Source organism: Lissotriton vulgaris, chromosome 4_1 (assembly GCF_964263255.1).
Source record: "Lissotriton vulgaris chromosome 4_1, aLisVul1.2, whole genome shotgun sequence".
Classification (NCBI taxonomy): Eukaryota; Metazoa; Chordata; class Amphibia; order Caudata; family Salamandridae; genus Lissotriton; species Lissotriton vulgaris.
Window position 1 is genome coordinate 2,059,853,417 of NC_141691.1, and position 15,510 is coordinate 2,059,868,926.

The following is a 15,510-nucleotide window of genomic DNA, read 5'->3' on the forward strand; positions in this document are numbered from 1 at the left end:
CAGTCCAACAACACACCTCCCTACAGCAAGTCATTGTAACGACTTGCGTAGTGAAGTAACGCCTGGTACCGTCACATTAAGGGTCCTGACTTTGTAGTAAAGGCTGGTCATTGTAAAGACTGCGGGTTAAGGATGTTTCCCCCAAATGATGCTTCTTCTCAGTGTCAAATGGTGGTGGCTTCAGGTACGTGGCCACAGTGCCGCCTTTGATGGCACGTGCTGTTCAGGCAGCATTCGCCACCCAAGGTAACAGCAGTTGCTTCTGCAGCGTTGACAAGCACTGTCCTTGTGCCTGATACTGGGCCGCTACGTGTGATCTGAGGCTGTAGAGTGCTTCTACTGCTCTTGGCGGTGACTAAAGTCTCTGTTTCTTGTACCTGAATATCACTACCGATATATTTTGCTTCATCTGAATAATTTGCTCAGTGTTTGGGCACTGCGCATTGTTTCTGCTGAAAACCTCACCAACAATATCGGTGGGCGTTTCAAATACACTCCTCTGAGGGCCTTTGACTTCTTCGGTGGCCATGTACGGTCTGCAGTAGGGCTTTGGACCCACATGTGGCAGTGGCAGACTGCTTTACATCAATTCGAAATACACGTGGCATGCATGAGAAGTTAGTTGTACCAAACTCTCAGAGAGAGCAGCCTTGTTTTTTTTGGGCACGTCTTCCCTACTAGTCACCAGTCTGGTAGCACATAAATGAAATACGCCACACACAGAGGTCTGTTTCATAATTATTTATATTCCAACATACACTCATACACTAAGCCATATCATCATACTTCTGTTAACCACACCTTAACACATCCCAGTCTCTTACGTAGTACCTGTACAAAGTCTGCCCAGATCCACACGGGTGGTGCATGTTACCAAAACGCTATAGTTGGGAATGTTAATTAAATGACAAATTAGAAGCGGAAGGGGTTAATCCTGAGATGGGAAATGGAATGTCACTGCCTCTCCCCACCTCACAGCAGTCAAAGCCCCTTGCCCACACAGAAGTCACAGCTCCTCCCCCACATGAGACTAATACACACAGCTCCACTCATAGGGACCACTAATAGGGTTATCCTTCCTCCACACTGTAGTCCCAACCCCTCCCCTCACAGGACTTCATAAAATGGTGTCCCTTCCCTAGGGACTTCTAGGAGTGGGGGAGGAGAGAATACATGCAAAGTTGGAGGCAAAGGAGAGGGCTGCAGCTCCACCACCAGGCTCAGTTCTGCTCCTGGGGGGGCGTTGCAGATCCTCTACCAGCCTCAGCTCTGCCCCTGGGGGGGCTGCATCTCCTACACCAACCTGAGCTCTCCGTCATCCAGAGAGAAGATTGGGAAGAGCCTGTGAGTGAAGCAGGTCTGGGGGAAAGTGAAGAGAAGCTCCATGGAGTCTGTGTTGAAGAGGGACAGCCTCCCCCCCTCGTAGTCCAGATACACCCCCAGCTTCAGGGGCTGCTCACGAGTTATTACACGGGTCTTAGGGGAGGTGAGAGCCCAGTACTGATCATTCCATGACTTCCTCAGAGCCCAGACTCCCCCGTCAGGTGACCACGTGATTGCACTCTTCCTCTCCACCGACTCTGCTGCAACCCCCACAGTCCAACCTTTCCTCTGCTGCAACAGCTGCACCTCCCAGTAATGTCTGCCTGAGGTGAACCCCTCACTCCCCAGCACACAGGGTAGGGTGGTGAATCTCTTGGGGCTGATCAACAAGGGCTCTTCTGTGTATGTCTGTCCCACACGTTTCCGCCCCTCAGACAAGAGGAGCTGAGGATGTGCTGTGTCTGGATCCAGAGTCACCATCACTGCAGAGAAGAGATTTAGAATTAGAGATTTAAGCTGCAGCACAGAGGACCAATCACAAAGAACCACACTCCACTTTACTCTGCACTAGACAGCACCTACGCAGAATAAGTGCACTGTACTGTAAAATATACTGCACTATACCCCACCTACATCGAAGGAGCGTACTGTACAGCACAATATACTGCACTATACAGCACCTACATGGAAGGAGACCACTATATTGTACAATATACCAAAGTAGACCGTACCCACCTGGAAAGACCACATTGTACTATTCAATGCACTGTACTATACCACACCTCCCTAGAAGAAGCACATTCTACTGTACTGCACTAGACAGTCAACAAGGGTAAAAGGTCCAGGGATCTCAGGCCTATATCTTTCTTCAAGATTTATTGAAGGAGCAAGGGAACCATACTCAAAGCTCTGGACCCTAAGAGCTTCAAAGTTTCAATTTAAGGTTAAGTATGAGTATACGTTCCTTTTCTCTGAGTAGACGAGTTATTCACATAGAAGGCTAAATCTTTCTTGTCTTCATTGCAATCAGCATACAAATACTAGAAATTCTTTCCATCTTCGTTGAATTTTTCCAAGAATTTGCTTTATTAACACCTTAGCTGCGTGTAAACATCCCTCCCCAGTGCTGCGCTGTCCATTGGAACCAGTGCTGAATGGACGTCCAATGGTCGTGCGCAGCACTGGGGAGGTAGCGCTGCTGACGACCGATGGCCGTCAGCAGCACTTAAGGGGTTAATACAACAAAGAGCAAACAACAGCCGACACGTGTTTCACCCTATGTGGCGAATAGCGAAAGGGCTTTCTCAAGGATCATTCTTGAACTTTTTGCAGTTTTGTCGATACACAGTACCAAAGATTATATTCCATGTTCAATAAATAAGACGTAAATCTCCAGGATTAGCGATGTTCTCCAAGTAATCCGGTATGCGGCGCAGGTCCTGCACCGCATACCGGATTACTCGGAAGGCATCGCAAATCCTGGAGATTTACCTTTAATTAATTGAACGTGGAATATAATCTTTGGTACTGTGCATCAACAAAACTGCAAAAAGTTACAAAATGATCCTTGAAAAAGCTCTGGCGCTATTCGCTACATCGTGTCGGCTGTTGTTTGCTCTTTGTTGTATTAATAAAGCAACTTCTTGGAAAAATTCAACGAAGATGGAATGAATTTCTAGTATTTGTATGGTGATTGCAATGAAGACAAGAAGGATTTAGCCTTATACGTGAATAACTCATCTACTCACAGAAAAGGAACGTATACTCATACTTAACCTTAACACTGTACTAGACAGTGCCTTTAGGGGCCCACTCTACTGCATTGTACAAGAGATTGCCCTATACAGCAACTACATGGAAGGAGCGCGTGCATTGTACTGAACTAGCAGCACCTATCTGGAAGGAACACAATTTATGAATACTTTAAACTGAACAGGACAACAACTATTTTTAAGGAATGCAATGTACTGTACAATATACTGCAAAAATAGTATCTAAGTGGCAAGCAAGCACTGCACTGTACACTGCACTACACAGGACCTATCACAAAGAAACACACTGTACTTTACACCTATCACAAAGGCCCACATTGTACTTTACACTGCCCTACTCAGCACATATCTGAAAGGAGCACACTGTACTGTACAATATACTGCACTATACACCATCTACCTGGAAGGAGCAGATTGTACTGTGCTGCACTAAGAGCACCTACCTGGAACGAGTGCACTTCAATGTACTGCATAAGCCACCAACTATTTGGAAGGAGCACTCTGTACTTTAATGCACTAAACAAGACCTATTTCAAAGGATTGCACTGTATTTTACATTGCACAAGACAGCGGCTATCTGAACGGAGCACACTGAAGTGCCTATTCCACACTATACAGCACCTCCTGGGAAGAAGCACTCTGCATTATACCGCACCTCCCTCATAGGAGCACCTTGTTCGGTACTGCACCAGACAGCACCTATCTGGAAAGAGCATACTTTTTCAACGTACACTGCACTAGACAATTTCTATCTGGAAGGAGCACACTGTACTGTACTACACGGAACGTATCTGGAAGGTGTGCACTGTACAGCGCACAGCACTAGACAGCAGCTATCGCAAAGGACCACACTATAGTTTACGCTGCCCTAGACAGTACCTAACTGAAAGGGGCTCACCCTACTATACAAAAGACTACACTGTACAGCAAGTACATGAAATGAGTGCACTGTACTGTACTGCACTAGCAGCACATATCTGAAAGAAGCATACTTTTGTGTATTGTGCACTGCACTAGAAAGTACTTATCAGTAAGAAGCATTATGTACAGTACACCGTGCTAGACATCTCCTATGGTAAGGCGTGCATTGTACTGAACACTGCACTAAACAGCACTTACTTGGAGGAACAGTTCTTTTGTAGAAGGAGCATCACACACACAAGGCGCTAAATATGGAACATGAGGTGAATGGGGCGAAGCCAAAACAGGAACTCGTTAGTACACTGCAGTTGTTAAATTAGGCCTGAAAATTCTCATGTAGTGTTATTATTTAGTTAGCATTTCGAACACCATTTTCTTTTTCGGCACCATTTTTAGTGTTTGTGCTCAGTTCCGAGAAATGCCCCCTCCTGACTTTCATTTCTCCTCTTAGGTTCTGTTTTAGCAATGAATACACTGTTTTCATTAGCGCATATCTTTCTCACTAGGCAGAGGCCCTCTCCCCCATTTCTTGTGGCAGGCTCCAGATTGAATGTCCTTGGACTAGGTCTCCTTTGCAAGATATGAGTGTTGAAACTGTTTCTTCTGTATTTCACTTTTCAGCTGCAGCTGCCTGAAAATTCCACTGTTGGCGTGCCTTTGCCTGATTTTGAAATGTACATTGTGGTAAGTTGGCCTGGTATATGATGTCCACTATTCTAGTGAGCACCTTGCCCCAGTCCAAACGACCCTTATTGATGGTAGGTTATAAAGTCAACCTTATAGAAAGCTATCCTAGTGGTAGCTGTGGAGAGCAGCCTTCAGGCTAAGACTTGGAGACGAGTTAAGGAAGTTGATTTACCAGTTATAATCTCTTGAATGATCAAATAAAAGCACACCACACAAGGTATATATCAAATATATATGTTTTTATGCTAAACACAATCCCTCTGCACTCTTTATGAGGTCAGAGGTAAAAGTACAATACAAGGAACTTAATTAGCATACAATAAGTTGAACAGTATACTTTATGCCCTAGGCGCCCCACAAACCATATACTAAAATAGTGGTATAAGAACCACGTGAGAGTTAGAAAGCAGGCCTATGGCCGGTGGAATTGCTGGGGCTGTCTAGAATTACCAAAGGTGAGGATGTAGGAGGCCCACGGGAGATGCGTGCAGTGTCTACACACAGCCGCCGGTTACCATTGATTTTGGAGAACAAACAAGTTACAAAGTTACAGTTTAAGGGTACTTCTAGGTGAACTACGATGGAACCCTTTTAGACTAGGAAACTTCGAGATTCAAGACCCACGGGAGCACCGGAGTACTCATGTTACCTCACCCAGGGAAGCCGGGTGGATAGGTGCCTTTTGGTGTCGGGTTTCATCATCAATTCCAATAGAGAGCTGCAAAGAAGTGCTGCAGGCGACCAGAGGAAAAGTGTCCGGGTGGATCCAACGGTGGATCAGAGATGTGAAGAACCTGAAAGCAGAGGAGACAGTCTGGGTCACTAGCCAGTGACCAGGATGGCGATAGGAAGAGGCCAGCCGATGTCTGGTGATTTCAGGTGAAAAGGTGAAGCTTGTCTCTTCAGCCACGAAGACCAGGAGGCGTTGGCGATGACCAGGAGCTGGATTCGAGCTGTTCCATGAAGGATCTAGTTGACTGCGGTATCGGTATCCGGATTGGATCTAACAAGCCTTTGGCAAATGCAATCCACGCAGGATGTTGAGACGAGCTTCGGTGCAGACCAGCAAGGTCTGAGGAACTTCTCTTTTGGGGAGAAGTTGGAGTAAGCCTGGAGCAACCAGGAAAGCAAAGTAAATCAAGGATTGGTCTTCTTGAGGGCTCACTAGCCAACGGACTAGGAACCGCGAAGACACATTGAGCTGAAATGCACAAAGCGGGTCCACGGGACACTCATGGAGTGTGGACGACAGCTTCGATGCAAAAGGTGCTCGGGCTGGGGCTTCAAGCACCCCAATGCGCAACTTTAAGATATCTCAGGAAGAAGGTGCAGTAGCAGCAATGCAGGATGTCCAGGAGTTCCGGTCCCATGTCTCTCGTGTCCGCCACAGGTCTCCGCTTTGCTTGGAGCGCAGGTCAGCGTCAGAGATGACTGGAAGCCCATGTCCTGTGTTGCAGATTCTTCGGGATCCGGCGGGAGCCTCGAAAATGCAGACCGGCAAAGATGCTGTTGGTGCCTGTTTAAGCAGGGTGGTCACTCCTTGACCACAAGGGAGATTCTTCCGTCTTCCAGTCGGTATGGAATGTCGAAGGTCTAAGATATATGTTGCAGAGTTTCATCCAGGGTAATCTAAAGTCCTAGGGACTGGGGTTCTATACTTATTGTAAGTTTAGGGGTTGGGCTAACTCTAAGGTCCCTCCTATGGGTGGACCTGGGGAGGGGGTGGTTACACCCCTTCCCCTTTGTCCAGTTTCTCCCTCTAGAAGGGAGGAATGCTACCCCCGCCGCCAGAATGGGGGGGGGGGGGGAGGGGTTGTATTCCAAAGTGTTTTACACCTTACACAACATGTTTTGATAAAGCCAAACCAAAGTTAGTACTAACCGCGAGGGTTATAATGCACTTAAGAGTATAAGGTATGGCTATCATAGAACAGCTATAAGGAGATGGTTCAGAAAGCTACAGAGGGTTTAGCTCATGCTAGGGCACCCTCTCACACAAAACCAAGCACTCTGCCTCCAGGACTGTCAAGGCCTGCCATAGGAGTAACTTATAGGTTACTATGTGTCTATATATACGGTAGATATAGATATACTATGTCTAAGTAAAGGGTGATTACATCACCTTACCCAGGCTGTAAGAACAGACCTGTGGTGTCAGTTTGGAAGGCTAACCAGGGGTGGCACAATACATGCCGCAGCCCCTGGTAGGCCTAGGGTGCACCTATGCCCTGGGTACCTAAGGTACCATATACAGGGGCTCACAAAGGTGACTCAGTAACCAATCTGGTATGTACCTAAAGTACATGCTATCAATTTAGAGAAGTACAGCTAGGCTGTGGGCCTTATTAGCAGTGGCCTTTAATGGGCTCTTTTGACAAACAAAAGATTGGGTTTGAGCAGGAACAGTTGTTTAAGAGGCGATGTAGGCAGTTGATGTTTGATTCTTTCCGTACTCGGCAGAAGGAGGCTAAAGAAGGCAGTTAAAAATGGAGAAAGATGCACAGAAAGGGAGAATGCAGACTCTTACACCGAAAGCTGTGGCATACGATAAAGAAAAACAGTAGACCGGAATTTAGTGTGAGGATAGGAGATTTCGGTTGCATATTGATAAGTCCTATATAGCCAAGAAGGAACATTATACGTTTGTAGAGGAGCTATCAGATACTCGATCCTCACATCCTATGCCCTGCAGAGGATATATCCCATTGTCCCTTTGTAGCCACAACAGCCTGTTTCATCTGCTTTGGCTGTTCCCGTATCTGTGGTGGCTGTTACTTCAACAGCTTTGGCCAAGGCGCCCCGTGATTCTTTTTTGCCTTCACCATCTTTGTCATCTGTGACCTCAGTTTTATCTACTGTTCCAACTTCTGTGTCCGCAATTCTCCCTCCCCCGGTGCAACCATGGATTACAGTCTTGCCTAGTACTTCTATCCCTCCTCCTCCTGCAGTTATACATTCCCCAATGTTTGTGGACACTGATACTCCAGTACAAAGGCTTGAGGACAGGGATTTAGGGAACAAATGGGTCCGCTGGTGCGTTCTGGAGTAAGTGAGGATGTGAAAGATATATTAGTGAAACAGGCTATGAAGTGGGCTAGTAATCCAGTTTATGGGACTGAGGACCTTTGGTGAACTGTGCGCAAGCTTGAGCCTTACTTGCAACAGCATTTTCTTCAGCACATGTCTGCTACACTGATTGATCTTTGGCGTATTTACATTAAGACGGAGGCACCACGAGGGTTATTTGAAATTAAGGACCATGTTTATATAGCTAAGTTAGCCACAGAACAGGTGCTTGCAAATATTGCCACTATTGTTTCTTACAGAGCTCGATTGTATGATAAAAGTCCTACTATAATTACTCAGTTCCGTATGCATGAGGTTCATCACATATATCATCCAGAAATACCTGAATTAACGGATCAGCTCAGTAATGTTACTAGAGCAGCTATAGCTGCACGTTTTCAAGAGCAGTGGGTTTATACGCCATGGAAAAGAAGTGAGGTTTTACCCCTTAAAGCGACTTTGCCCGATCCGAGGAAGAACCCTACTGCCTATTACAAGGAGTTGGCAGTGGCTCTCTCTTCTACTGTAATGACTCTTGCTGATACTGAAAAGTCTTTTGGTCCTCTTATTCCGGTTGATATTTGGAGACAGGTGCATACTCAAGATCATGTTGCAGAATTAGGTGGCACATGGGATGTAATTAAAGGATGGGATCAGGAAAGGAAGCCAGGAGATAAGCCCGTGCTGAGATACTTGCTTTGCCTGGTCGTATTATTACTTACATGCATACACTCATTCCACCTAAGAAGGTAAGTTGGAATAGATTGACAGCTTGTCGACCGAAGAAGGATTAGAGAGTGTCAGATTTTTTTACTTGTTTTGAAGATACGTTTTTGGATTGTAGTGGGCAGGATATGTCCACAGAGGGAGGAGTTTGTTTGTTTGTTGATAGGTTTGTTACTAAGCTTCTTCCTGAAATAATGACTCATTTGCAGTCATCTGAAAGCACCTGGTCCACGTCTTCTCCTTCGGTCATTTTAAATATGGCCCCATATTATGAACATCTGGATCAAGAGGAGAAGGATACAACTGACAAAAAGTATAAGGATTTAAAGATGAAGGTGTTGTTGCAGCCAGCATTTAGAGGTAATGTTAGAGGATGAGGAGGTCCTTCACAGCGACTTCCGCGTGTGAGGCAGCCTTCGAAGACACCTTTGGGACAGAACCAGTGTGCATATTGTACGGAGGAAGGACATTGGCGATGCCAGTGTCCTGTTCTTTTGCAGAAGGTTTTGCGTCCCCTATAGGACGTGGTTGTGGTGGGAGAGGTTGTGGGACTGATAGCACACAGAATGTTGCCACTTCTTGTTGCCGCTCTGATAATAATTATTTTGATGTTCCTGGAGATGGACAGTATTATAATGATGATTATGATATTGATGATGTGACAGGTATGTCTTACAGCTAGGACAGCCAGGGACAGGGTGACGGACCAGTTCAGAAACTTGTAGATCAGCGTGGTCCTTATGTCACAGCGGATTTGCAAGGCTCGATTAAGAAACTTTTGGTGGACGCAGGTGCGACAAAAAGTTTTGTTCCTTGATGTATGGTCCCTGGGGCAGCTCTATCTGGCCACAATTATGTTTCTGTAGTTTTTTTCGGTGTACTGGTTGTAAATCACATTTCATGACCCCTTCCATTGAATGTTCCTTTCACTGTGGAATCTCCAATTTTGTTAACGTCTAACTGTGGTAAGAATTTGATGGGGTTGGATCTGTTAAATAAATTGTATGCTACTGTTTATGGCTCCGCTGCTGGTGTTTATATTACTATGGGTCCGGATGTGAATGCTAGAAACTGTTTGTTTCAGGATGCCCTTCCAGTTGAGTTCGCTCAGGTACCATCCGCATTGGGGGCTACAGGTGATACTGATGTGAGTTTGTTACACATACCACCAGTTTCTATTCAAGTTAAATAAATTGTTGTCTTGCCCTGCCTTCCCCAATATAAAATTCCACAAGCAGGTGAAAAGGCCCTTTTCTAGATTATTCAGGATTTGATATAGAAAGGACTGGTTGAGGAAACGTCTGCCAACATTAGTAATAGTCCGATTCTTCCAATTCTTAAAAGGGCACCCTCAAATTATTCTGATGCTATTGATGATGTTCATCGTTTTGTGATTGATTTGCGAGAGATTAACAAAATAGTGGTACCGCAATTTCTAATTGTCCCTGGTATCAGCACACTTTAAACAATGGTTCCATCTACTGCTCAGTTCTTTTCTGTTATTGATTTGAAAAACGCCTTTTTCAGCATTCCTATACATTCTGATAGTAGGTATTTGTTTGGGCTCACATTAGCCGGCAAAAGTTTTAGATTTTTGTTACCCTCCACAAGACTATACTGAGAGTCCTAGTATTTATAGTCAGGCAATAAAAGGTCAGTTGAATTCATTCTCGCTTCCCTCAGGAAATGTATTAGTGCAGTATGTTGATGATCTACTAATAGCTTCTGACCCACAACAAGGTTGTAAAGATAGTACAGTCAAATTATTGTTGCATTTGGCACATATTTTACATAAGATTAATCTTTCAAACACTCCATGTCCATGAGATGGCTGGCTGGGCGCTTTCGTTCTTGACTCAAAAGTTTGGGGATAGACAGACACTTTGTGTTACTTTTCTGCTGGGCTTGACCCTGTCGCTAGAGCCCCCGAGCTGTCTGAGAGCGGCCGCGGCTGTGACCACTTCGATATTACAATCAGCAGGACTTGTACTTGATACAGACCTCATAGTCATGGTACCCCATGCTGTGGATACACTTTTGAATAAGACGAAGACACAGCACCTTACGTCCTACTGGATATGAATTGACATTGTTTGCTAAACATATCGCGATTAAAAGATGTGCCACTATGAATCCAGCTATGTTACTACCCCTCCCTTCTGAGAACGATGCAGTTGACAAAATGGTTGTACCTTCCAGACTAAAGAAGAGACGAAGGGATGGGTAGACCTAACTGATGTTCCCTCATCAGACCCACAAGGGGAACTATAGTGTGGCTCACTGGTTAGAGGCGACAGACCCGAGAGCAGAAGACGGCCCGGGACCAGGGTTCGATTCCCGGCGCGGCAGGTTTCTGGACCAGGGTCAGCGGACTCGTTAATTCTCTCGCCTCGGTGCCCACTCTGATCAGCGATCACACTCGGCAACTCTGGGCACTAGCTTGCCTCATCTTCACTAACGGCCCCACCAGACCGCCGGGGGACCCTGGAACTTCCATTTTCGCGGAGGACGAGTCCCCACACGACGGAGCACGGAGCAGCAACATCCTGCTGTCTGCCCCTACTTACTCGATTTCCGAGTTCATTTTATATTTTTTATTCACGACAAGACGCTATCCTGAGTTTACCTGCTTGGAGTATGCAGAGCACAAGCACTACTTGATTTTACATCAAGAGCCCATGTCTGAACCCCAAAATAAGGCGCCATCATCATTTAACCTGTCTCCGGCGTCAAGTACATTATTCGCCATATTGCTCCACACTGAGTTCATGTGTCTTATATATTGATATGGGACATCTACATCACGGCCATCATTGTTTATGCCAAGAATAATCTTCATCAACATTACTCACTTGTGCTGCTTCAAAAACCTCAGGATCTCCTTCATCTTCTAAGTATACTTGCATCCATAACTACTGCATGAAGATTTCCCCCTCAGTGTCTTTTGCTGCATGGATAGAGCTTCCATTTTTGAATTAAATTGTGTCTCCTGAAGAAGGCGGTCCACTGCCGAAACGCGCGTCGAGTTTTTAAGCTTGTTTCATTAATTCTGTGATTATCCATATGCCCTTGTCTATATATATATTTTTTTACTTTGTACAGTATGAGTTTGATGTTATCAGGAATCCAGGTGCTCCAACGCTTCGCAGAGGCAGTTCTGACGAATGTCCCGATCACCCCTCCACCGGTACCCTCGCTACAAGAGCAAGACCACCAGCAGCAGGGAAAGGGGAAGTGGACAGAGAAGAGAATACCTGTACTTTGACTGGCACCCTACTTCCAGCGACTGCTATTCATCTTGCCGCCATTTCGAAAGGTGCCTAATACACAGAAGGGGGAGAGAGAGAGAATATACCACAAACCTTCTCACACTGTGCTGACTATTCATAAATGATAAACGAAACTTGTCCTACCAGTTCCTGCCCAGGTTTTTGCCTCTCTTCTATATTTTGGAATGTTATCTGACTGAACTTCCTACAGGGAAGACATATACGAACATTAGTATCTCTCCTCAGAATAGCTCGCCCCAGACCCACGCTCTCTCTATGAACCCAAATTGTACCTGTGAAGTTCTTCGTCAGACTTTGTCTTGGGGTTCTGTGCTGAGATATCTTCGGGTTAGAGGTGCAGGCTAAAGTTCACAAATTCCATGAAGCACGCAAAAAGGAAAAGGGTAGGTACAAGGGGAGGAAAGGCAAGGAGAGACGCACGGGGGAACGACTGCGGGGAAATGCGAGTGAAGCAATACAGTTTGGATATTGGTTGACTTGACGAGATGATGAAACACCTTACTTGTAGAGTTCAAGTTTCTCTTCAGGCTGAATACTCAACTACGTCTTGTCAGGTCGAATCCTCGTTGACACTCGTCTTCTTCTGACGAACCGCAGGATAGCTGTGACAGCTGTCACAGCTCTGGAACTGCGACGGAGAACTTCGCTTGACCAAGGTGCCTCTCTGAGTAATGAGAGCGCACGACAAGATTTCTCTCATGAAAGTCTCTGAAAACTCTGATACTATGGTACTTAGAAGGTCTTTGATAATTGCTGTTAATCTCCCGTCATGAATAGTTGACGCGGAGCAGCGACAAGAACAAGCTTCTAGAACGGAATCTTCGTTGAAGTGCGCAGTTAGGAGCGCGCGTCTTCCCGAAGTCCACTAGAGGGCGCATCGATTGGATGCAGTAAATGGAACATTGAGCGGCCATCTTAGGGAGGGAAACTATATACAGTCTTAGCAGTTCATTAGTTCATTGACTCGGATTACCTCTGGGATTTCTCAGTCCGCCGGGGGGACAAGGAAACCACACATTAGCTCGTGCAGAGCGGGGCCAAGGCAGGGAGCTAACCCACAGTCTTGGGGAAACTACCGTGGCTACTCGGTGAATCCTGACAGTACCCCCTCCCGAGGACCGATTTATCGGTCTTGGTTTGTGTGGAAATCTGGAATGAAAGCGTTTCAACAGTTGTGGGGCGTGAATGTTGCTGACCGGTTCCCAAGACCTTTCTTCGGGGCCAAACCCTTTCCAATCCACTAAATACTTCAAATTCCCTTTTACATACTTGGAATCTAAAATGTCCTTAACCTCATATTCTGGATGCCCTTGGACTGTAAGTGGATCTGGAGGTTTGGTAAGCCGTATAGGCAATTGGACCTTTTTCAGCAAGGATACATGAAAAACTGGGTGTACACCTATCTTGGCTGGGAGTTTCAGTTTTACTGTAACTGGTCCTAACACCTTCTCAATAGAATAAGGACCCACAAATCTAGGCTGAAATTTTCTGTTACCTCTCAAATGTAAATTTTTAGTGGACAACCACACCTGATCTCCTGCTTGGTACTGTGGGGGTTTTTTCCTATGTGAATCTGCAAACCTTTTATAGGACGCCTTAGCTTTCTCTAGATTCTTTTCAGCTGATTTATGCAAAGAACTCAAGTCTAAAAGGGCCCTCTTGGCTGCAGGGACGTCTAACTCCTCTTGTAGCACCATAAAGTTTGGATGTCTACCAAAGTTCAAATAAAACGGAGAGTAACCAGTAGATGCACTCTTCGCATTATTGCAGGCAAACTCGGCCATCCACAACTTTTCGGACCATTCCCCACCTTGATCCAACAAGAATAGCCTCAAGTACTGTTCTAATTCTTGATTGGTCCTCTCTGTCTGCCCATCGGACTCTGGGTGGTAGCTAGTGGACAATCTACCCTCTATCCCCATCCCCTTTAGGAAGGCCTTCCAGAAGTGGGAAATAAATTGGGGACCTCGGTCTGAGACCACTATCTTAGGGACACCATGGATTTTGACAATATTTTCGCTGAATACTCTGGCTAATTGGACAGCCGTGGGAATTCCTGACAAAGGGATGAAATGACTCATTTTCGTGAATGTATCTACCACCACCAGGATGGTATCAAATCCCTTGCTCAAAGGTAAGTCTACGATGAGGTCTAAGGAAATCGTATGCCACGGGGAAGGGGGAGTGGGCAAAGGCTGAAGCAACCCTTGGGGAGCCTGTCTAGTGGGTTTACTCCGAGCACAAGATTCGCAAGACTGAACATACTTTTTGATCTGATCGGACATTCCAGGCCACCAAAAATAACGTTGCACTAATTCTTGAGTCTTGGCAATTCCTTTGTGACCCGCAAGAGGATGGTCATGACAATTTCGCAAAGCTTTTTCCTGAAGCTCGAGGGTTGGAAGATATAAGGCTTCCTTGACATATGGTAACTGTTGTCGACACTGACGCTCTTCTCCGAGTAACACCCACTGTTGAATTTCTTCTGAGGTTAAACTCTTACGGACCTCTTCTTTGAAATTGTCCAACGTAAGCGTCCCCACGATCTTGGTTTCTGGGATGATTGGTTTCACTTCTACGGTATGCTCAGATTCTTCGGTTTGAAGTCGAGACAGCGCATCCGCTTTCCCATTCTTGGGGCCAGGTCGATATGTAATCACGAAGTCGAAGTCCGCGAAGTAAAGGGACCAACGCAACTGACGAGGAGTCAAGGTCTTAGCCGTCTTCAAAAATTGCAGGTTCTTGTGATCAGAATAGACGGTGACTGTGTGACGTGCTCCCAACAGATAGTGTCTCCAGTCCTCAAAAGCATCCTTTACTGCCAATAGCTCTTTCTCTGTGATGGTATAATTTATTTCAGCAGAGTTCAATTTTCTGGAGCGGTACGCCACAGGATGCAACTGCCCGGTCTTTGGATGGCGTTGAGAGAGAACTCCTCCGATGGCCTGATCTGAAGCATCAGCTTCCACGTAAAACGGTTCAGCAGGATCCGCATGCAGTAAGATAGGGGCAGAGGTGAATTGTTTCTTCAAATTCAGGAAAGCGGAGTTTGACTCATCGGTCCATTCAAATTTTACTCCTTTCTTCAAGAAAACTGTGATGGGAGTAATCAATTGTGAAAATCATTGAATAAATCGCCGATAGAAATTGGCAAACCCCAGAAACCTTTGAATTTCTTTCACATTCTTGGGAGCTGGCCAATCTTCCACTGCTTGTACCTTTCTTGGGTCCATGGTCACTCCTTGAGGCGAAATAACGAATCCCAAAAACTCCACTTGAGACACATGAAAAACACACTTTTCCAATTTAACAAATAGCTGGTTTGCTTGCAATCGTTCCAGGACCAAACGTACATGCTGGGTGTGTTCCTGGGGATTCTGCGAGTAAATCAAGATATCATCCAGATAGACGATGGCAATCTTATCCATAAGATCGCTCATAATGTCGTTGATAAAGTGTTGAAATACTGCTGGAGCGTTACAAAGGCCGAATGGCATAACACAATACTCGAAAAGACCAAACTTGGTTCGAAAGGCGGTCTTCCACTCATGCCCTTCCTTCATTCGAACCAAGTGATAAGCTCCTCGTAAATCCAGTTTGGTGAAGATTTGTGCTTCCTTAATCTGATCCAGTAGAACTGAAATCAACGGCAACGGGTATCTATTTTTAATGGTGACCTGATTCAAGGCACGATAGTCTATGCAAGTTCTGAGACTACCTTCTTG

General features: G+C 45.6%; 1 protein-coding gene across 1 annotated transcript in view; it reads right to left on the bottom strand.

The window, feature by feature from the left end:
- Positions 1-726: 726 nt before the first annotated feature.
- The window catches only part of LOC147724965 (E3 ubiquitin-protein ligase TRIM39-like), a 163,763-nt gene continuing 148,979 nt past the window's right edge, over positions 727-15,510 (bottom strand). The window contains exon 5 of the mRNA XM_086918142.1: positions 727-1,805. Within this exon, the coding sequence (XP_086774268.1) occupies positions 1,294-1,805 (512 nt within the window). The 3' untranslated portion in view covers positions 727-1,293. The remainder of the gene's footprint in view (positions 1,806-15,510) is intronic.